Source organism: Cornus florida, unplaced genomic scaffold (assembly GCF_030987335.1).
Source record: "Cornus florida cultivar Cherokee Brave unplaced genomic scaffold, ASM3098733v1 CherokeeBrave_3.0.0_Hap2_Chr02, whole genome shotgun sequence".
Taxonomy (NCBI): domain Eukaryota; kingdom Viridiplantae; phylum Streptophyta; class Magnoliopsida; order Cornales; family Cornaceae; genus Cornus; species Cornus florida.
The window spans coordinates 18,935,001-18,959,192 of record NW_026775572.1 but is presented as its reverse complement, the minus strand read 5'-3'; the positions used below and the strand labels follow the sequence as shown (position 1 = coordinate 18,959,192).

Here is a 24,192-nt window from a genome sequence, read left to right as displayed (position 1 = left end):
GCTCTTATAAGCTACATTGACATTCAATTTGAATCAACCCGAGATCAGAGCCCCCTCCAACTCGAGTTTAGAGCAACGACATTTGAAGAGTTGCAATTATCAACCTGGGCAGCTTGTGCAACCTCTACAAATTCATTAAAATAGAAAATAGCCCTCTCCATAACAAAGACAGGATCCCACTTAGTCCCATTATCATTATTGTTATTATTCTTTAAGGTTTTTTTTCCCCCTTTTCGGAAGGTATTATTCTTTAAGTTCATACACATGCATAAGTAGACACGATTTAGCAAATTTTTTTAACTTTTGATTTTATTTATTATTATTACTTTTTGGGTTAGGATTTGTTAGTTTGAGTTCATCCTTTATATGCCCTTTTTTGTTGCTGACTTGATGGATGAATATAAAATTATATTGCTGCGTAAACTTGGTGTACACTTAATATAAATTCTGTACTAATTTCTTCCTACAAATTCTAGTTGTAAGATGCATTGGCATAATTATGCATCTGTCCTTTATTGAATATAAAAACTCATAAATTGTTATGAAAAATACTGAAAATCGTAATACCATATACCCTTTTACATGTGAATCCGCTGAATTATGGAGTGCCAGGAACCAAATGGTTCAAATCATCTTGTGAGGCGTATGGGATAGAGGTGTTGGGTGCTATTTTTTAATTTTATTTATTTATTTTTAAGCACAAACATTATGTATATATTTTCGATAAGCGGGGTGTCTAGGGCTTTTGCCCCGACTAATAAGCACATATATTATATTTTAAGAAAACAAATAATAAAAATAAGAATTATTATTGAAATTTATTTCTGAAACATGTAAAATAAAAATATCTATTAAGTCAAAGTTCTGTAGGTTGTCGCCTCTCAAATCATTTTGTGGCTTCATCACTAATATCAATCATGTGATGGTTACAAATTTTACCTAGTCATCCTAAAACAACGTTTGTCCAACTATAATGACAGAGCCAGAAAATTATTTGAGAGGGCGCAACCTTAAAAAAGATTACTTCTAAACTACCATAATAGGAGAGCTTAATAAAAAATTTAGTGAAAGCATTACTAAAAATGTATCAAAATTATAATTATTCAAAATAAATGAATAAAAATTCAGTAGCCGCGCTCCAACTTGAATTACTCAAGTCTCTGACCAACTAGAATTTAGTGTTAGTGCTTTTTTTTTTTTGATAAGTAAAACGTATTAGAAGGCGTTCAAAAGGGGAACGCGTCCTAAGAGCTGTACATAAACCAGAAAAAAGAAAGTAGAAAAAACCTATGAACTCAAAGAGCTCAAAAAATCCACAATTTCCACAAAAGAAGAATAATTTCTCCCCTAGCCCTAACAAAAAAGGGTACAAATAATAGAAAATTTCAGCGCCTCAATGGAGGACACCTCCCCATCAAAAGATCTTCTATTTTGCTCTCTCCAAAGACTCCACCAAACACAAAGGGGAGTCGCCCTCCAAAAGTCTCTAGCATGCACCCCCACCCATTGGCCCCTCTAACTGTCCATCAATTCCCTAGTTGTTCGGGGCATGACCCAATGGACATCAAACAAACCGAAAATGAGACTCCAACAGTCGTGAGCCACAAGACAATGCAGCAAAAGGTGATCCACGGACTCTCCATCAATCATGCAAAGACAGCACCGATTGATATGCCTTTTCTTTCTCAAATTGTCCAAAGTCAGGATTTTACCCTAAGCTGCGGTCCACGCAAAAAATGCTACCCTAAGAGGTGCCTTTGACGACCACACCGTCTTCCACGGGAATGTGGAACCATGAAACCCAGAGAGACAGAAAAAGAAGCACCGGACTTGAAACGTCCCTTACGCAGAAGGCACCCAAGACAAGGAATCCGCACCAGTGCCCTCCACTTCCTGTCTATACAAGAGAGCCAACAAACCAGTGACATCATCCAACTCCCAATCCTGAAAGGATCGTCGGAATCGCACATCCCAAGACAACCTACCACTATCAAGACGATAACAGTCAGTAACCATAACATGTTTGTCAACAGCAATCCTGAACAGCCTAAACAAGAGAGACAATGGGCCATCCTCACACCAGGGATCCTCCTAAAATTGGACATCTCTTCCATCCCAAACTTTGAATCTAATATGCTTTGAGAACTCGTCCCACCCCTTCCCGATGGAATGCCACACCCGTACATCAACAGCAGACCTGACTGGCCTAGCTGACCACCCCCCTCTTTCCTCCCTAAAGCGACGCGAAATAACCTTCCTCCAAAGCCTATGTCTTTCGCTGCCGAACTTCCAAAGCCGCTTACCAAGAAGGGCACTGTTGAAGGGGGGCCAATCTCCTAATCCCCAGCCCTCCCAATTGAAAAGGCCTGCAAACCTGCTCCCACCGGACAAGATGGTACTTAAACTCCTCACCTCGACCCCTCCAAAGGAAATTCCGTTGAAACATCTCAAGTTTTCCAACAATAGAGGAGGGAATCTGAAAAAGCTAGAGGAAGTACGTTGGGAGACTGGACAAAGTACTCTTCACTAAGGTGACTTTACCACCCTTGGAGAGATATTGCTTTTTCCATCCAGCCAATCTTCTCTCAAACCGTTCAATCCATAGTTGTTAAAGGCTCAAGGGGCACAAAAGCGCAAATGCCTCCTGGAGCCTGAGGCGCAAGGCGAGGCGCGCGCCCGATTGAAGCAAGGCGCACGTTGAAAAAAAAAAAAACAAAACCCACCCAATAAAGTATTAAAGATGCAATAGTATATATAAAGATGTAAAAGTCAACTAAATGAATTACTTAAGTTAAATATTCAACATAAAATGCCAAAACCAAGTAAAGTCCAATTCAAAGTGTCTACTTGCATTAATCTTATTGTGCCCAAAATCATAATGTTACTGCATTTAGCTGTCATTATTACCAAGTAAAGTCCAATTATAAAGATGCCAAAACCAAGTAAAGTCCAATTATAATGTTACTGCATTTTGCTGTCATTATTACCAATTCAAAGTGTCTACTTGCATTAATCTTATTGTGCCCAAAATCATGCAGAAGGTTATGTATGATGGAGAAAGATCAAATTTTGTCTTCACCTTAAAGTCCAACATCTTTCTGATACCCACATGCACAAAATTGTATATACAAAACGCAAACAACGATCTTTTTATTGCCATGTAGTATGAAATAAAGAACAATAGTTATAGTCATAACAAACACAGATAACTGAAAAAAAAAAAAAAAAAAAAAAAAAAAAAAAAAAAAACCGACCATCTTAAATAACAACTCCAACTCTACAAACAAACTAAACTCTTTCAAATAAAAAGAAGAGCTGTAGACAGTCCAGAGTCCAGACTCGAGAAAAAAAATAAAATAATAAAACAAAGATAAATAAAAAAATAAAAAGAAGAAAAATAAAATAAAAAATCTGCCAAACTCGACTCGGCCGAGAGAGAGAAGAAAAGAAGAAATAAAATATCTGCAGAGTCGCATAAGAGAAGAGAAGAAGCAAATCTGAGAAGAGGACGAGAGAAGAAGGAGAGAAGAAGAAGAGAAGAAGAAGAGAGAGAAGGAGAAGTTAGAGAACTTACCGGCAGAGTCGCAGACGCAGATCCGACACAAATCTGGCAGATTTGACTTCCGAGACCGAGAGTCCAAGTCGTCGCTGCCTCTGTCGAGTCTGTCTTCTTTCCTTTGCTTTTTGTTCTCTTTTCTTTTTTTGTTTTTTATGTTGTAACAATGTAACTTGTAGGTTTTCTATTCAATTAACTAATAAAATAATATAATATAAATAATGATAATATAACAATACATAAAAAAAATAAACAAACAGAACTAAACCAATAAAAAAAATTGCATTTTGCAAGCAGGCGCACCTTTGGGACGCCTGTAGCCTGGCGCCTGTTTGGTAAAGGCGCACGCCTTCTTTACTCCCTGCGCCTTAAGTCACTAAAGGCGCTGAGATGGCGCCTAGAGGCGCCTTGCGCCTCAGGCGTGCACCTTCGGCGCCTTTAACAACTATGGTTCAATCACTGGGTTCCAACTTCCAACCCTCTTGGCCGAGTCACCCAGGGGCAAGCCCAAATACGAAATAGGGAAACGTCGCGTCCCACATCCTAAAACAGTTGCCAGAGAATCCACCTCCTGAACCTCCCCCACTGGAACGAGCACACTCTTTCCCACGTTGACTTTCAAACCCGAAACAGCTTGAAAGCGAACCAGAACACATCTTAGATACCGCAACTGGGACGCCTCTGCCTCGCAGAAAACAAGAGTGTCGTCCGCAAAAAGCAGGTGGGAAATCTTCATCTGCTGAACTGAAGTAGGGCCAATCTTGAAGCCCCTAATTAACCCCGAGTCCACAACCCTTCTCATCAACCTACTGAGGGCCTCCATAACAATAATGAACAAAAAAGGGGAGAGAGGGTACCCCTGCCTCAGGCCACGAGAACTGCCGAAAAACCCCGAAGGAGAACCATTCACCAACACCGAAAATCGAACAGAGGAAACACATGTGACAATCCATTTCCTCCATCTCTCCCCAAAACCCATCCTCTTTAATAGATAAAACAGAAAATTCCAACAAATATGATCATAGGCTTTCTCGATATCCAGCTTGCATAGAACACTCGGAACACCACTGCTGTTGAGTCTAGAATCCATTGGCAATGAGAGCGGAATCCAAAATTTGTCTACCCCCAATGAACGCATTCTGAGACTCAGAAATGACCCTATCCAGAACCACCCTCAATCTAAGCGCAATAACTTTATTGATAAGCTTGCATATACACCCGATCAGACTGATTGGTCTAAAGTCATTGATGTTAGAAGCACTTCCCTTCTTAGGAATAAGGGCAATAAAGGATGCATTCAACGATTTTTCGAACCTCCCGGTAGAGTGAAACTCAAGAAAGGTTCCCAAAACCTCATGTCTGACCACCTTCCAGCTTTCTAACAAAAATCTCATTGTGAAACCATCTGGGCCTGGAGCCTTGTCTTCATTACAACTCTTCAGAGCCCTCGGCACCTCCTCCTCCGAAAAAGGATTCTCCAACCCATCCCTTTCCACCTCAGAAATGGCATCAAAATGAAGACCATCCAGCCGTTGCCTCCATTTAAGAGGCTCAGAATAGAGCCTTTGATAGAAAGAAACAATATTGCTTCGAACCCCTCCTCCGTAGTCAAAACCGTACCATCCACACACAACCGCCCAATATGATTGCCCCTCTTATAAGCATTAACAGTTCTATGTAAAAACTTGGTATTACGGTCACCCTCTTTGAGCCACAAGGCCCGAGATTTTTGACGCCACGAGATTTCCTCCAAAACAGCAATCTCAACACATTCTGCCTGACAAGCTGCTCTCCTAACCCGTCGAGACTCGAGAAGAGCACCCTCCCCTTCCAATCTATTAATCTCAGCAATATCAACCAAGACCCTATTCTTTTTCCACACCAAATTCCCAAACACCTCCTTATTCCACCTTTTGAGTTTATTTTTCAGAAGTCGAAGCTTTCCTGCTAAAATAAAACTTGCCGTACCCATCACTAGATCCTCCTCCCACCAAGAATGCACAGTCCCCTCGAAATTCTCCGCTCAAAGCCACATATTCTCAAATCTGAAAAGAGTGCAACGAGATCTCAAACCTCCACAGTCCAAAACCAAAGGAATATGGTCCAACTTCACCCTAGCCAACATAGCCTGGACAGCATCCAGGAACTCGTCCTCCCAATCTCCAGAGACCAAGAACCGATCCAGACGAGAAAGAGTTGGCGCTTCTTTTCCACTGGACCAAGTAAAAGAGGCTCCCTTTAAAAGAAGTTCAATGAGCTGGTGACCATCAATAAAGTCAGAGAAATGCATCATAGCCTGCGTCCACGGACCCCCTGTAGATCTTTCTGACGGGGATCTAAGCACATTGAAGTCTCCAGCCACACACCAGGGAAGAGACCACCTCCCCTTCACCTCACTCAACTCCTCCCACATCCCATCCCTCTCACAATCATCCACCGGCCCGTACACCCCAGAAAAAGCCTAATGGAAACCATCCTCTTCTATCAGAAAAGCACAAGACAAAGAAGAGCGCCCTTTACAAACATTTGCCTTAGCCATCCATCTTCTATCCCACATAAGAAGGACACTGCCAGAGGTCCCCACAGAGTCCAGCGCCTTCCACTCGACAAACTGATTACCCCACAAGTTCTTGACCACCCTATCAGACATAGAGTCAATCTTTGTTTCTTGAAGGCACACCAAATGAACCCCCCATTTCCTCACAGCCATCTTCACCACCTTTCGCTTGCCCAGGTCATTGAAACCTCGGACATTCCAAGACAAAAGTTGTAGTTTCATGAGGAAACATGCACCCCCACCACTCCCTTACCCCTCCCTCCCCCTTATCACTGCCCCTCTCCTTCTCCCCCCAAGCGTCCTATCGTAGTTCACATCTGAACAGAGATTCCTCTGCTCCCTCTCCCCTCTCCAAGGCGAAAGGATCTTCTTTTTCCTGATCCTCCTTCTAGAAAACTGAATCATCTCCCCTTCTTTCCCCTCCATTGTAGCCCGAAGAATCGCCAAGGCTTGATCCCGGTTGCCCCCACAAAAGACACCCAACAGTTCGTTAGTGGCCCCGATATTAGCCATGACCCAATCCTTACCAGAATCCACACCTTCCTGCCTACTCAACATACTTTCCACGCCCTCTGGATGCATAACTGCCAGAGGATCCACCACCCCAAACAATCGAGACTCTTCTCCTCCCATAAGATCATATCGAGAGAAATGCCCTGATCTACCCTATTGCCATCATCATCACCTCCCTCGACCTCCTCCGCCTCCTCACAATGCGACAACCAGTCCACACCACAATCCAAATCTCCATCCTGTACGAAGGGGTCAAGAATGCAATCAACAGTGGGTTCAGAATCTGGTAAACACCTGTGCTTTTGCAGCTCCTTAATCAATAAAGAGGCTGATTCATCGCTAAGAGAAATACGGATATCCTTGCCAACACAAATAGTCAACAGTTCTGGCACAGTAACCTTCAGAGATGTCACTGGACCACTAACCATAGGTGAACCCAAATCTTCCGTTCCACCCAAAGAGGGCTTGACCCGTCTCCCCAACACCTCCCCTGCTGAATCATTTTGCCGAGAAGAGGAAAGAAAATCCGAACAAGCCTCAGCTTGCCCGCCACAAAGACAATCAAAGCCCCTGTCACCAAACAAATATACCACCCCATCCCTTTCTGACGGCCCAACAACCCCAAACCCAGAACCATCCAAATCACTCGCCTACTCCACAGAATCCACCTCGACCACTGGTGACAACTGAGGCCTATACACAAGATAATTTTAAAGTTGCGAAGAAAAGGACAACTTGTCGTTAATCTAGACTATTAGAATATGACTCAAATTTTATCAGATTGCAGAACTCTGGAGGAGCCCATCCAGTCCAATTAAGTCCGTCTGGTCTATATAAAATTCTCCTTGATGAAAAACATGATCACCTGGGCTAATGGATATAGCTCCCTAAACATCTCATAACGTTTTGTGATTGAACTTAGATTGAGCTTAGCTGACGTTTGCTTTTTTCGACATATTACATAAGAAATTCTTCTTTATATTAAATTATTTATAAAAGAAACGATTTGTTTCTTATTTTGTGATTTTTAGTTGAAACCTGGAACCTAACTTACAAATATTTGAAAAATCATTTATATAAGCATGCATACAAAAGATACAAATTGTTATAAAGGTGTAAATGTATGTAAGCATACATTGAAAAATTTATGTAACTGCTTATATGCACTTATATTAAAATATTTATGTATATGCATATACTCATGTAATTAAATTTGTGTATATGTGTCTAAATAACATATATGTACCATGTACGAGTTTATATTTATATATATGTTGAAGGATTTATACACATGTAAGTTACACCCTCTTTAAGAGCTTGAGCTTTTAGGGTTAATGGCAGTTTAACATGGTACAGAGCTAAAGGTCTAGTTTAAATCTCACCAAAGCTTAAGCTTTTGGAGTGGATGGTTGTTAACAATATATACATGTTAAATATTTTGTCATTAATTTTAAATATTGTTGTATAGTGTATTAAAGTAAGTTACTTTTACTCCCTCAAGAAACTTTGTGAAAAACATCTATTTTAGAATATATTTTTCAGGAAATCTTTTTTGTCAGATATTCAGTTGCAACACATTTTATCAACAAATTGGTAAGGGTGGTGGCAATTCGTGTTCGTGGGTCATAATTGTGTCATGTAGACCCAAGGGTATTCTACTAAACAAAATTCAAACACGACCTGTTTAATAATCGTGTCAGAGACCTCAACACTAACCCGACCCGTTTATTAAACGAGTTACACGTGTTAACTTATTTAATGAACTATTTATTGAAACGAGACAGTTAATACTCCATCAAACAATAAATATTGAAAAACAATGTCTCAATTAGCCCAAATATTCAAAGCAAGAAAAAAAAAAAATCAAAGAACCCATAATCAAGTAAATAGAATACAAATGTTTTAAGTAAAAATCATAAGGCGTAGTCAGGATTTATGTTAAAATGACTTAATTGTCTATAGTAATTGGGTCTAAACATGTAACATGTTACTCATGTCATATTGACGATTATAATATGTTGAGTTAAACGTGTATAAACAGATTATGCGGGTTGAATCCCTCAATCCTAACCCAACACGATTAAGTAAACGGGTTAATCGTGTCAACTCGTTTATGACCCAAACCCATTTAAGTACAACCCAAACCCGTTTATCTCATGTCGTGCTGACGGGTGGTGTTGAACTTTGCCATCCATACTAATTGGTCAAAATTAATTATTTAAAATACTAATAAGATATTCGCTTGTTATTGCAAGAACATTCACGTGGAACCCCATTGTCTGCAGAAATAAACCCTAAATTTCTTATAGATAAAAATGTTAGTTAAAAAAAAATGGTAGCAATTATATAAAAACTCTTGTTGAAGAGCATGTTTCTGCATATAATTTGAAGTTTAAATCAATGGTACAAGTACATAAAAGAAAAAGTTACTGGTTAACTATTTAATATCCTATCAATGGTAAAAATAAAAAACAAAAGTTTCTAAGTGAGCCATTTAATAGCCTTGGAACATTGGCGGAGGTGGGGAAGAGTATTGTAAGCCCACGGTTGGTGGGAGAATGAAGTCATCATTTCCTGGCGGTGGTAAAGAGACCGTGTGAGTAGGAGGAGGAGTTAAAGATCGTGCGGGTGTTGGTGCTGGTGGATGCGATTGCACAGATGGTGGGATATGAGATGGCTTAGGAGGAGCTAAAACTGGTGTATGTGATTGAATTGGTGGTGGGACAGGAGATTGTTTAAAAGGAGTTGAAACTGGTGTAGAAGTTGGTGCCGGTGGATGCGATTGAACCGGTGGTGGGACAGGAGATGGCTTAGGAGGAGCTGAAACCGGTGTAGAAGTTGGAGCTGGGACTGGAGATGGCTTAGTGGGTTTAGGAGGCACAAAAATTAGTGTCAAAACTGGAGTTGGGGCTGGAGATGGCTTAGGAGGCTTCTGTGGTGAACTTGGTATTCGAGTTGAAGTTGGGACTGGAGACGATTTAGGAGGAGCTGAAACTGGTGTTTGAGTCGGAGCGGGGATTGGAGATGGCTTAGGAGGTTTTTGAGGTGGAGAATTTGGTGTTCGAGTAGGGGTTGGGACTAGAGACGGTTTCAGAGGTGTTGAAATTGGTGTATGAGTCGGATCCGGGACTGGAGATGGCTTAGGAGGTTTCTGAGGTGGAGAAATTGGTGTTCGAGTAGGAGTCGGGATTGGAGACGAATTAGGCGGTGCTGAAACTGGTGTGTGAGTCGGAGTGGGGACTGGAGATGGCTTAGGAGGTTTCTGGGGTGAACTTGGTGTTTTAGTTGGAGTTGGGACTGGGGATGGCTGAGTAGGTTTTTGAGGTGGAGAACTTAGTTTTGGAGCCGGAGCCGGAGCCGGGACAGGGGATTGCTTAGGAGGTTTCTGGGGAGAACTTGGTGTTTTAGCGGGAGTTGGTACTGGGGATGGTTGTGGAGGTTTTTGAGGTTGATAACTTTGTTTGGGAGCCGGAGTTGGAGCCGGGACTGGTGATCGTTTAGGAGGAGTAGAAACAGGTGTTAAAGTCAGAGTTGGGACAGGAGATGGCTTGGGAGTTTTTTGTGGAGGCTGAATTGGAGTTTGAGCCGGAGATGGGCCTGAAGATTCTTTGATAGGTTTAGGGGGAGATGAAATGGGTGTTCGAGTTGGAGCTAGGCTGGGAGATGCTTTGCCAGGTTTAGGTGGATCTGAAACTGGTGTTTGAGTCGGAGATGGGCCTGGAGATGCTTTGCTAGGTTTAGGAGGAGCCGAAATTGGTGTTCGAGTTGGAGTGGGGCTTGGAGATGCTTTGCCAGGTTTAGGTGGAGCCGGAATTGGTGTTCGAGATGGAGCTGGGCTTGAAGATGCTTTCCCAGGTTTAGGAGGAGTCAAAATTGGTGTTCCTGTTGGAGCTGGGCCTTGAGATGCTTTGCCAGGTTTAGGAGGAGCCGAAATTAGTGTTTGTGTTGGAGCTGGGCTTGGAGGAACTTTGGCTGGTTTAGGAGGAGCCGAAACTGGTGTCAATGATGGTGTCGGGACATGAGATGGCTTTGGTGTGTGACTTGGTGGATTAGAAGTGGGAGGAGGAGTATAAGTTTTTGATGGTGTCGGAGGAGGTGTTGTTTGGGATGAAGGGGTTAGCGGAGTTGATGTTGGTGGTTTTGATGTGGGAGGTGGTGTATAAGTTTTTGATGGTGTCGGAGGAGCTAATGCTTGGGATGAAGGAGTTGGTGGAGTTGGTGTTGGGGGCTTAGATGTGGGAGGTGGAGAATAACTCGTTGATGGTGGTGGAGGAGGTGATGCTTGGGATATTGGGGTTGGGGGAGTTGATGTTGGTGGCTTTGATATTGGAGGTGGATTATAACTCCTTGATGGTGTAGGAGATGGTGATGCTTGGGATGTAGGGGTTGACGGAGTTGATGTTGGTGGCTTCGATGTGGTAGGTGGAGTATAACTATTTGATGGTGTGGGTGGAGGTGATGTTTGGGAAGCAGGGGTCAACGGAGCTAATGTTGGTGGCTTGGATGTGGGAGGTGGAGAGTTAGTGTTATAGTCTTGAGGAGGAGGCGATGGTTGTTCTGAAGGGCTTGGTGGAGTTGACGTTGGTGGCTTGAAAATGGGAGGTGGAGTATAAGTTTTTTCTTCTTCCGGTGGAGGCGATATTTTGGATGAAGGGCTTGGTGGAGTTGACGTAGGTGGCGGGGTATAACTCTTGGATGGGGTTGGAGGAGGTGAGGCTTGGGATGAAGGAGTTGGTGGAGTTGATGATGGTGGCTTGGATGTGGGAGGTGGAGTATAGCTTGTTGATGGCGTCGGAGGTGGTGATGATTGGGATGAAGAGGCTGGTGGATTTGATGGAGTCGGAGGAGGTGATGCTTCAGATGAAGGAGTTGGTGGAGTTGATGTTGGGGGCATTGATGTGGGAGGTGGAATGTAACCCGTTGACGGTGTCGGAGGAGGTGATGCTTGGGATGAATGGGTTGGCGGAGTTGATGTTGGTGGCTTTGATGTGGGTGGTGGACTATAACCCATTAACGGTGTCGGAGGAGGTGATGCTTGTGATGAAGGGGTTGGCGGAGTTGATGTTGGTGGCTTTGATGTGGGTGGTGGAGTATAACTCATTGATGGGGTCGGAGGAGGTGATACTTGGGATGAAGGAGTTGGTGGAACTGATGTTGGGGGCTTGGATGTGGGAGGTGGAGTATAGCTCATTGTTGGTGTGAGAGGAGGTGATGCTTTTGATGAAGGAGTTGGCGGAGTTGATGTTGGTGGCTTGGATGTGGGAGGTGAAGTATAACTCTTTGATGGTGTCGGAGGAGGTGATGCTTGGGATGAAGGGGTTGGTGGAGTTGAAGTTGGTGGTTTTGATGTGGGAGGTGGAGTATAACTCTTTGATGGAGTCGGAGGTGGGGATGATTGGGCTGTAGGTGTTGGCGGAGTTGATGTTGGTGGTTTGAATGTGGGAGGTGGCACATAACTATTTGATGGTGTAGGAGGAGGTGATATTTTTCCACACTTCCATTCACATTCATCAGGGATTCTGGATGTGAAATTGTTGTTTGTCAAGAGCAAAACTTCAATATTCTTTTCAAAGAGTTTTGCTGGAATTGGCCCTTCGAAATTATTGTTTCTGATGTCCACGTTAAAAAGGTGATTCAACTCTAGAACAGCATTTGGAAATTTACCTACGAAGCGGTTGTTGTTGATATCAAGCTCTTCCAAATGTTGCAGCTTAGAGAAACTATCTGGGATGATTCCACAGAACCGGTTAGAGTTTATGTGGAATGAGGTGAGATCAGTCAAGAGCCCGAGCTCAACCGGAAAATACCCAGCTATGTCAGCATGGTTAAGATAAACACCAGAAACAACTTTCAATTTGGGATCATCGCGTGCCGGTGAACAGAATATACCGTTATAGGCACACACGTTTGCACCAACCCAATTTACAGTTGTGTTAAAGGGGTCAGAGTACATAGCTTTTTTCCATGCTTGAAGAGCTATATAAGCTCTCTTGAGCCTCGTGTTTTCAAAAGTTAAGCTAGCATCTAGGTTATAGGCAGACTCATCTTTGATCTGCGAAAGGTCTAGAAGTTGTCTATGTGCAATGTAGGATGCCTCAACATCAGTTAAAGCCAAAGAAAAGGATGAGAATGAAGAGAACAGAAGAGAGAGAATAAGAAAGTAGGCTGAGACCTTCATGTTTCGATGGTTAGCAATGCCAAAGCACCACCTTGGATTATTCCAAGGCTGCTGCTTGCTATGATCTATGCATCCAGTGGAGGGTCTTATATGGTGGTGGAAGGATGGTGGTTGAGTGACCACAGATAGTAGCTTCCATTTTTAACCAATTTGTTTAATGTACTGCATAAAATTTGAAGGTGCTCCTAATTTCACGGACAATGCCAGCAAAGATTTGTCTGACAAAGTGAAAAGTTATTTATGACAGGGTATTCCTTTAACGAATTTGTTTTGTTAAAATCCCAGTTTCACCTTTTAACATAGCTTGCCTCGAATAATTGGACCCAATGAAATTATCGGGGAAAAAAAAAGAAAAAATTCGTAGAAGAAAAATTATCAATTTTTTTTTGGTTTTTTCTTTATACATAGTTTGTTCTAAAGAAATTGATAATTTTTATTTTTTTCTTTCCTCTTACTCTTGCACTCTGTTTCTATCAATGGTAAGTTTTGCTTTTAAGATTTTGACTTTATTGTTTAGCGAAAAATATTTATTTTAAAATTTTCCTCTTTTTGCTTTTGGTTTACCACATCATCTAAACCTTCAGTTTCGGACACAATTTTTCATAATCATCATCATTGCCTTTATTTCATATGGATGAGATTGACCACGGGATTTCCCTTTTTTCATTATTTACTATCATACACTATACTTCTCTTGAGTTAATTTTTGAAAATAATTATTTCATCCCACGTAAGTTTTTGATCAGTCTCTTTGTTACTTACCTTCTAGTATAACAACCCTTCCTTTTTTAACCAGTGCATCGATTTACGTTGAATATGACCATACCACCTATATATATATATATATATATATATATATATATATTGTCATCTATAAGTGCTATACGTGATGTTCCCCTCGATGGCTGATTATTTATTTCATCTTTTTTTTAGTTACTTCTATCATCCAAAATATCCTCATTTTTGCTATATTAATGTGATGTATTTTGTCTTTTTCGATGTCATTCAACATTTCTAGCCTAGTAACTGTTCTATAGAAATTTTCTTTTGATTTATTTGGTATTTCTTTGTCACAAAGGACACTTTGCTTTCCTCTGTTGTCCACTCTACTCCAATCTTACTTACTATATTACCATCTATCTACGCATCTCTTTGTAATATTGATCCATAGTTTTTTTTGATTAAATATTTGATCTTAGATTATAATATTTATATTTTCATGGTTTGTTACTTTATCGAACTTAACACTCTATATATTCTTTTTTAATCTTACTAATTTTAGGCCTCATGATTCTAACACCTTTCTCCGTATTTCTAATTAATCTTGTTGCCAAGTCTTCTTTAGGAGTATTTATTTATATAATATTATGTCATCCGTAAATAACATATGTCATAGAATGTTTCCTATTGTAACCTTATGAAAATAGTTAAACTCTTCAAATGTGACTTTTGGAAACTAAAAGTTACACCTATTAATCAAAAAGTCATATACTACGTACTATATAATATAATAAAGGTACCTTTTAGAGTCAAAAGTTGTAACCTATTGTACTCTATAAATTGTGGAGTGATTTTCAAAATGTAATTTCATTTTCAACCTTTCTGGTCGTGGGCCTATGTGCAGATTCAATTCTCCTTTAATTGGAGATTTGTTAAAAACATCGTTTCATACACCAGGTATGTTTTCGATTGAATTTATGAATTTACACATGTTTTATTTATTTATATTATAATGCTTCATGTGATTATACTAATTTTTTACATATAAAATTTATGTGGTATTTTTAATATTGATTTTTACGTATTAAAGTTGTTCATTATAAATAAAAAAATTTCAGTGGCAATAGATCAGTTTTGATAATGAGAATCCTAATGGATGATACTCGAGCTGAATTTTGATTTTTATCAAATTATTGAAGATAGTTGGAACCAGGTGTCATGATTGTCCTGTGAATTTTCAATTTCGACATTTTTGTAATCAGAACTTTAAATGGGAGCTAGAGAAAAATTATTACATGGTCTGGATCATATGCTCTCGGTCAATTACATACTGTCATGTAAACAAATACGTCCACTTTGTTGAGTATTTTGCTTGGCAGTTTGTTATTGGCCGGGACTAGATCATGTAATAATTTCTCGAAGCTAGAAGTGTATAGTTATGAGAACATCATTGCTGCACCCATTATTATTATTTTTATTTTCCTAGTTATCATTATTATTATTATTAAAACTATTATTATTATTAATTTTATCCTTTCACCCATTACCAGGAGCAGAAGATAGTAAAAGAGTTCAGTTTTCAAATTAGTTTGCATTGTTTTAGGGTTTGAAGGTTTGAATCAATAGTGATACATAGAGAACATGTCTTCATTTTTCTTGAACATAAAAAAATTTAAATTACATTCGGAAGCCAACTCAACCAAACCGTCCCACTAGAAGTTAGCAGCTCTATGAGTTAAAGAGTCCATTTACTCAGTACACGAGCATCTGAAAATGTAAGTGAAGAAAAAATGTTGTAGAATGTCCAACGCAGTACCAGGAGATTTAACATCTGCATCTCCATAACTTCAATGCACGAGGAGTCGCAACCCTTCCCTAACCACCATAGTGTCTGCCACCTCTAGATTAGCAACATTAGACCGGAAAATAGAATAACTGTGGTGGAGAAGTTAGACCAACTATAATGACAGAGCCAGAAAATTATTTGAGAGGGCGCAACCTTAAAAAAGAGTACTTCCAAACTACCATAATAGGAGTGCTTAATATAAAATTTAGTGAAAGCAGTACTAAAAATGTATCAAAATTATAATTGTTCAAAATAAATAAATAAAAATTCAGTGGCCGCCGACGCTCCAACTTGAATGTACTCAAGTTTCTGACCAACTAGAATTTAGTGTTAGTGCTTTTAATAGAACCTGAAAGTGAACTATAAAATTATTTTGGAGTAAGAAATTTATACGCAAGACAATTTTAAAGTTGCGAAGAAAAGGACAGCTTGTCGGTAATCTAGACTGTTAGAATATCATGAATATGACTCAAATTTTTTCAGATTGCAGAATTCTGGAGGTGCCCAACCAGTCCAACTAAGTCCGTCTAGTCTATATAGAATTCTCCTCGATAAAAAACAGGATCACCTGGGCTAACCGACATAGCTCCCTAAACATCTCATAATATTTTGTGATTGAACTTAGATTGAGCTTAGCTTAGCTTACGTCTGCTTCTTTCAACATATTACATAAGAAATTCTTCTTTATATTAAATTATTTATAAAAGAAACAATTTGCTTCTTATTTTGTGATTTTTAGTTGAAACCTGAAACCTAATTTACAAATATTTGGGAAATCATTTATATAAGCATGCATACAAAAGATACAAATTGTTATGAAGGCGTAAATGTATGTAAGCATACATTGAAAAATTTATGTAATTGCTTATATGCACTTATATTAAAATATTTATGTAAATGCATATACTCATGTAATTAAATTTGTGTATATGTGTCTAGATAACATATATGTACCATGTACGAGTTTATATTTTTAAATATGTTGAAGGATTTATATATTTAAGTTACACCCTCTTTACGAGCTTGAGCTTTTAGGGTATTTGATTGTTTAACATGGTACAGAGCCAAATGTCTTGAGTTTAAACCTCACAAAAGCTTAAGCTTTTGGAGTGGATGGTTGTTAACAATATATACATGTTAAATATTTTGGCATTAATTTTAAATAGGGCAAACTGCAATGACCTCCCCTAAGGTTTGGACTAATTGCAATTAAACCTGAAATTTGCCATTTTGTTACAATGTAACCCCCTGAGATTTTCACTATTTTGCAATGACCTCCCCTCCATATACAAAATAATATTTTTTTATCAAAAAATTAGTTTGAAGTGACTAAAATGCCCATCAACAATGTAAAAAGACATTATTACCCTTGTAATATAAACAAATGACAATAAAATTAATGTTAAATGGACCAAAGTACCCTTAAACTGACTCACCATTGTCTCTCTCTAGCCCACCTTCACCACTTTCGTATTATCCTCAAACCCAAAAACAGATCTGTTATTGTTCATAAACCTCTCTATGTCTCTCTCTCTCTCACACATATGGAGATGGAAACTTCTCTTGCTCCCAACTCTGAAGATGTACTGTTCCCGAGAAATAAAGAAAATAGTGCCGTTAGCTCTGCCAAAGAGCTCGACGCCGGAGTTCTGTTTGTTCTTAAATTCCGAGGTCAGATAGATATATAGATTCATGATTCTCTCTGTCTATATATATTATATACACACACCTACATACATATATGTACATGTCCATTTTCTATGTGCTACTCAAGAAAATGATTTGAAGGTTGTCAGTTTAGATGGTACTTGAGTCAAATTCAAATCTATGTATATATTTCTATAATTTAATTTTTAATTTTAATTTATAGTAATTTTTAATTTTATTCACTGTTACTTTCTGGGTTTTTTTTTTTTTTAATTTGAAGTTCTTGCACACGCGGGAGGTAGCGGCCTCAGAGACCGAGTCCGGATGGGAGAAGGCGGTGTGGTATGCGATGGTAACTAGCAATGGGGATAAAACAGCGGTGGGGACTGTGAATCCGTCGCGATTCCGATGATGAGACTATGAATCAGCCGCGATTCCGGCGAATTAGGTTTAATCGTGGTTTGATTGTATTATTCATGGGTTCGATTAAGATTGGGTGGAAGAAGTGGTGGGGGTGGCGGTGACATGGGCCTCAAATTGGGTGGTGGTGGCGATGGTGGTTGGTGGTAAAAACGGGTCGGCGTGTTGGAGGTGGCGATAGTAGGTGGTGCTTGGAGGGCAGTTCGTCACCGCCGCTGAGCTTCCGAACCAGTCATGGCAGCCATCACCGTGCCCAGATCCTTGCTCGCCGTGAATTTGTCACCACCGCCCACCGTCCATTATGGTTGAAACATCTGAGCCGACGCAGCTGAGCCCGTTTTCATCCTCGCCAGTCCGTCATCGCCGCTGCACCACCCACCAGATTCGCCGGCCATATCACACTTCTCTCCGCAGCTAAGCTTCTCCTAATCCTCAAGCTCACAGTCGAGCTTTTTCCAATCTGCAAGCTCACGGGCCTCAGTTCACCGTCGATTCTGTCTATCCCATTCACCGTACAATCATCAGCGGCGACGAGAATTTGAGCAACAGTGGAAGCGCTCTGAGATATAAAAGGGATAGAGAGTGGGCAAAATGGTCATTTGTTATTTCTAAATATTTTAATATTTTAATAATATAATAATAAGGGTAGATAAGTAAATTTAGTGCAAAATCTGACATTGGGGGGTCTTTGCAACAAAATGGCAAACCTCAAGTTTTGTTGTATATAGTCTAAACCTCAAGGGAGGTCATTGTAGTTTGCCCTTTTTAATATTGATGTATAGTATATTAAAGTAAGTTACTTTTACTCCCTCAAGAAACTTTGTGAAAAAACATCTATTTTAGAATATATTTTCTTTTTCGTTAGATATTCAGTTGCAACATATCTTAACAAGAAATTGGTAAGGGTGCCAATTCGTGTTCACGGGTCATAATTGTGTCGTGTAGACCTATGGGTATTCTACTAAACAAAATCCAAATACGACTAGTTTAATAATCATGTCAGAGACCTTCAACATTAATCTGACCCGTTTATTAAACGAGTTACACGTGTTAATTTATTTAATGAACTATTTATTGAAACGTGACATTTAATACTCCATCAAACAATAAATACTGAAAAACAATATGTCTCAATTAGCCCATATATTTAAAGCAAGAAAAAAAAACAAACATCAAACAACCCATAATCAAGTAAATATAATATAAATGTTTTAAGTAAAAATCATAAGGCATAGTAAGATTTTATGTTAAAATGATTTAATTGTCTATAGTAATTGGGTCTAAACATGTAACTCAGGTCATATCGATGATTATAATATATTGAGTTAAACGTGTATAAATGGGTTATATGGGTTGAACCCCTCAATCCTAACCCGATACGATTAAGTAAACGGGTTAATCGTGTCAACTTGTTTATGACCCAAACCCATTTATGGTCAACCCAAACCAGTTTATCTCGTGTCATGTTCGAGTCGTGTTGGTGAGTGGTGTTGAACTTTGCCACCTATACTAATTGGTCAAAATTAATTATTCAAAATACTAATAAGAGATTTGCTTGTTATTGCAAGAACATTCATGTGGAACCACATTGTCTGCAGAAATAAACCCTAAATTTCTTCTAGATAAAAATGTTAGTTAAAAAAGATGGTAGTAATTATATAAAAGTTCTTGTTGAAGAGCGAGTTTCTATATATAATTTCAAGTCCAAATCAATGGTACGAGTACATAAAAGAAAAAGTTACTGGTTAACTATTTAATATCCTATCAATGGTAAAAATAAAAAATAAAAGTTACTACGTGAACCATTTAATAGCCTTGGAACATTGGCGGAGGTGGGGAAGAGTATTGTAAGCCCACGGTTGGTGGGAGAATGAAGTCATCGTTTCCTGGCGGTGGTAAAGAGACCGCGTGAAGAGGAGGAGGAGTTAAAGATCGTGTGGGTGTTGGTGCTGGTGGATGGGATTGCACAGATGGTGGGATAGGAGATGGCTTAGGAGGAGCTAAAATTGGTGTATGTGATTGAATTGGTGGTGGGACAGGAGATGGTTTAAAAGGAGTTGAAACTGGTGTAGAAGTTGGTGTCGGTGGATGCGATTGAACCGATGGTGGGACAGGAGATGGCTTAGGAGGAGCTAAAACCGGTGTAGAATTTGGAGCTGGGACTGGGGATAGCTTAGTAGGTTTAGGAGGCGCAGAAATTGGTGTCAAAATTGGAGTTGGGGCTTGAGATGGCTCAGGAGGCTTCTGTGGTGAACTTGGTATTCGAGTTGGAGTTGGGACTGGAGACGGTTTAGGAGGAGTTGAAACTGGTGTTTGAGTTGGAGCGGGGATTGGAGATGGCTTAGGAGGTTTTTGAGGTGGAGAATTTGGTGTTCTATCAGGGGTTGGGACTAGAGACGGTTTAGGAGGTGTTGAAATTGGTGTATGAGTTGGAACCGGGACTGGAGATAACTTAGGAGGTTTCTGAGGTGGAGAAATTGGTGTTCGAGTAGGAGTCGGGACTGGAGACGAATTAGGTGGTGCTGAAACTGGTATGTGAGTTGGAGTCGCGATTGGAGATTGCTTAGGAGGTTTCTGGGGTGAACTTGGTGTTTTAGCTGGAGCTGGGACTGGGGATGGCTGAGGAGGTTTTTGAGGTGGAGAACTTAGTTTTGGAGTTGGAGCCAGGACAGGGGACTGCTTGGGAGGTTTCTGGGGAGAACTTGGTATTTTAATGGGATTTAGGACTGGGGATGGTTTTGGAGGTGGATTACTTTGTTTGAGAGCTAGAGTCGGGGCCGGGACTGGTGATCGTTTAGGAGGAGTAGAAACTGGTGTTAAAGTTGGAGTTGGGACAGGAGATTGCTTAGGAGTTTTTTGTGGAGGCTGAATTGGTGTTCGAGCCGGAGATGGGCCTTGAGATTCTTTGACAGGTTTAGGGGGAGATGAAATGGGTGTTCGAGTTGGAGCTGGGCTGGGAGATGTTTTGCCAAGTTTAGGAGGATCCAAAACTGGAGTTTGAGTTGGAGATGGGCCAGGAGATGCTTTGCTAGGTTTAGGAGGAGCCGAAACTGGTGTTCGAGTAGGAGTGGGGCTTGGAGATGCTTTGCCAGGTTTAGGTGGATCCGAAATTGGTGTTCGAGTCGGAGTTGGGCTTGGAGATGCTTTCCCAGGTTTAGGAGGAGTCGAAATTGGTGTTCCTGTTGGAGTTGGGCCTGGAGATGCTTTGCCAGGTTTAGGAGGAGCCGAAACTAGTGTTTGTGTTGAAGCTGGGCTTGGAGGAACTTTGGCATGTTTAGGAGGATCCGAAACTGGTGTCAAAGATGGTGTCGGGACATGAGATGGCTTTGGCGTGTGACTTGGTGGACTAGAAGTGGGAGGAGGAGTATAAGTCTTTGATGGTGTCGGAGGAGGTGTTGCTTGGGATGAAGGGGTTGGCGGAGTTGATGTTGGTGGTTTTGATGTGGGAGGTGGTGTATAAGTCTTTAATGGTGTCGGGGGAGCTGATGCTTGGGATGAAGGAGTTGGCGGAGTTGGTGTTGGGGGCTTAGATGTGGGAGGTGGAATATAACTCGTTGATGGTGGCGGAGGAGGTGATGCTTGGGATGTTGGGGTTGGGGGAGTTGATGTTGGTGGCTTTGATATGGGAAGTGGATTATAACTCCTTGATGGTGTAGGAGGTGGTGTTGCTTGTGATGTAGGGGTTGACGGCGTTGATGTTGGTGGCTTCAATGTGGTAGGTGGAGTATAACTATTTGATGGTGTGGGTGGTGGTGATGCTTGGGAAGCAGGGGTTGGTGGAGTTGATGTTGGTGGCTTGGATATGGGAGGTGGAGAATTAGTGTTATATTCTTGAGGAGGCGATGGTTGTTGGGAAGGGCTTGGTGGAGTTGACGTTGGTGGCTTGGAAATGGGAGGTAGAGTATAAGTTTTTTCTTCTTCCGGTGGAAGTGATACTTTGGATGAAGGTCTTGGTGGAGTTGAAGTTGGTGGCTTGAAAATGGGAGGTGGAATAAAAGTTTTTTCATCTTTTGGTGGAGGCGATACTTTAGATGAAGGGCTTGGTGGAGTTGACGTAGGTGGCGGGGTATAACTCTTGGATGGGGTTGGAGGAGGTGAGGCTTGGGATGAAGGAGTTGGAGGAGTTGATGGTGGTGGCTTAGATGTAGGAGGTGGAGTATAACTTGTTGATGGCGCTGGAGGTGGTGATGATTGGGATGAAGGGGCTGGTGGATTTGATGGTGTCGGAGGAGGTGATGCTTCAGATGAAGTAGTTGGCGGAGTTGATGTTGGGGGCTTTGATGTGGGAGGTGGAATGTAACTCGTTGATGGTGTCGGAGGAGGTGATGCTTGGGATGAAGGGGTTGGCGGAGTTGTTGTTGGTGGCTTTGATATGGGATGTGGACTATAACCTGTTGACGGTGTCGGAGGAGGTGATGCTTGTGATGAAAGGGTTGGCGGAGTTGATGTTGGTGGCTTTGATGTGGTTGGTGGAGTATAACTCATTAATGGTGTTGGAGGAGGTGATGCTTGGGATGAAGGTGTTGGCGCAATCGATGTTGGGGGCTTGGATGTGGGAGGTGGAGTATAGCTCATTGATGGTGTCAGAGGAGGTGATGCTTTTGATGAAGGAGTTGGCGGAGTTGATGTTGGTGGTTTGGATGTGGGAGGTGGGGTATAACTTTTTAATGGTGTCGGAGGAGGTGATGCTTGGGATGATGGGGTTGGTGGAGTTGAAGTTGGTGGTTTTGATGTGGGAGGTGGAGTATAACTCTTTGATGGAGTCGAAGGTGGGGATGATTGGGCTGTAGGTGTTGGCGGAGTTGATGTTGGTGGCTTGGATGTGGGAGGTGGCATATAACTATTTGATGGTGTTGGTGGAGGCGATATTTTTCCACACTTCCTTTCACATTCATCGGGGATTCTGGATGTGAAATTGTTGTTTGTTAAGAGCAAAACATCAATATTCTTTTCAAAGAGTTTTGCTGGAATTGGCCCTTCGAAATTATTTTTTCTGATGTCCAAGTTAAAAAGGTGATTCAACTCTAGAACAACATTTGGAAATTTACCTACGAAGCGGTTGTTGTTGATATCAAGCTCTTCCAAATGTTGCAGCTTAGAGAAACTATCCGGGATGATTCCACAGAATCGGTTAGAGTTTATGTGGAATGAGGTGAGATCCGTCAAGAGCCCGAGCTCAACCGGAAAATACCCAGCTATGTCAGCATGGTTAAGATAAACACCAGAAACAACTTTCAATTTGGGATCATCGCGTGCCGGTGAACAGAATATACCGTTATAGGCACACACATTTGCACTAACCCAATTTACAGTTGTGTTAAAGGGGTCAGAGTACATAGCTTTTTTCCATGCTTGAAGAGCTATATAAGCTCTCTTGAGCCTTGTGTTTTCAAAAGTTAAGCTAGTATCTAAGTTATAGGTAGACTCATCTTTGATCTGCGAAAGGTCTAGAAGTTGTCTATGCGCAATGTAGGATGCCTCAACATCAGTTAAAGCCAAAGAAAAGGATGAGAATGAAGAGAACAGAAGAGTGAGAACAAGAAAGTAGGATAAGACCTTCATGTTTCGATGGTTTGCAATGCCAAACCACCACCTTGGTTTATTCCAAGGCTGCTGCTTGCTATCATCTATGCATCTAGTGGAGGGTCTTATAATGTGGTGGAATGAGGGTGGTTGAGTGACTACCGGTAGTAGCTTCATCTTTTAACCAATTTGTTTAATGTATTGCATAAAATTTGAAGGTGCTCCTAATTTTACGGACCGTGCCAGCAAAGATTTATGTCTGGTAAAGTAAAAAGTTAAATATGACAGGGTCTTCTTTTAACGAATTTGTTTTGTTAAAATACCAATTTCACCTTTTAACATAGTTTGCCTTGAATAATTGGACCAATGATATTATCAGGAAAAAAATAGGAAAAATTCCTAGAAGTAAAATTATAATTTTTTTTTTTGTTTTAGTTTTAGTTTTTTCTTTATACTGTTTGTTCTAGAGAAATTGGTAATTTTTATTATGCATGGTTTGTTTTTTTTTATTTTATTTTTTTTTAATTATTTTTTTATTTTTTATTTTTTATTTTTTACTCTTGCACTATGTTTCTATATATGGTATGTTTTGCTTTAAGATTTTGACTTTATTGCTTAGCGAAAAATATTTATTTTAAAATTTTCCTCATTTTGCTTTTGGTTTATCACAACATCTAATCGTTCAGTTTTGGACACAATTTTTCATAATCATCTTCATTCCCTTTATTTCATATGGATAGGATTCACCACATGAATTCCCTTTTTTTCATTATTCACTATTATACACTATACTACTCTTGGAGTTAATTTTTGAAAATTGTTTCGAATTAATCGTGTATCTACGGACAATCTACGGTAGAAGAGAAGGTTCCATCGGAACAATTATTTATTTCACGATACCTCGTCTCTTTTTTTTGAAAAAAAAAGGAGGAAGTGTGAGGAAATCCCGCGGATACATATAATTCAGAAGAATATGTGAGTGATTCATACACAACATCTCTTTCTTTTATCAACGGTTCTACCAATTGATATGTTTCCACAAATAATTGAAATTCAATTTCTTGATCTGTATCTTCAGCTCATATCTTGAATGAATTCAAGGACATATTCGAAGAAATTTTGACCACCAGTCGGAATGGTTTGTGGGTTCCGAACAGCTATGGTGGCTGAACCTAATAAAATAGCCATTACAACCCAAGAAGTAATAAGTACTTGGCCATGAACTTGGAAAC

At 40.4% G+C, this 24,192-nt stretch overlaps 2 protein-coding genes across 2 annotated transcripts; both read right to left on the bottom strand.

Moving 5' to 3' along the window:
• Positions 1-9,120: 9,120 nt before the first annotated feature.
• LOC132295753 (proline-rich extensin-like protein EPR1) lies at positions 9,121-12,804 on the bottom strand. Its single transcript, XM_059794044.1, has one exon. It carries the CDS (start codon positions 12,802-12,804, stop codon positions 9,121-9,123), a length of 3,684 nt encoding a protein of 1,227 aa, XP_059650027.1.
• Positions 12,805-17,777: 4,973 nt separating this feature from the next.
• On the bottom strand, positions 17,778-22,999 carry LOC132295752 (proline-rich extensin-like protein EPR1). The gene is made up of 3 exons (XM_059794042.1): positions 21,984-22,999; positions 19,295-21,821; positions 17,778-17,996 (listed from the first exon to the last, which is right to left on the bottom strand). The coding sequence occupies exons 1-3, from the start codon at positions 22,997-22,999 to the stop codon at positions 17,778-17,780; spliced, it is 3,762 nt and encodes a 1,253-aa protein (XP_059650025.1).
• Between the last annotated feature and the right edge of the window lie 1,193 nt (positions 23,000-24,192).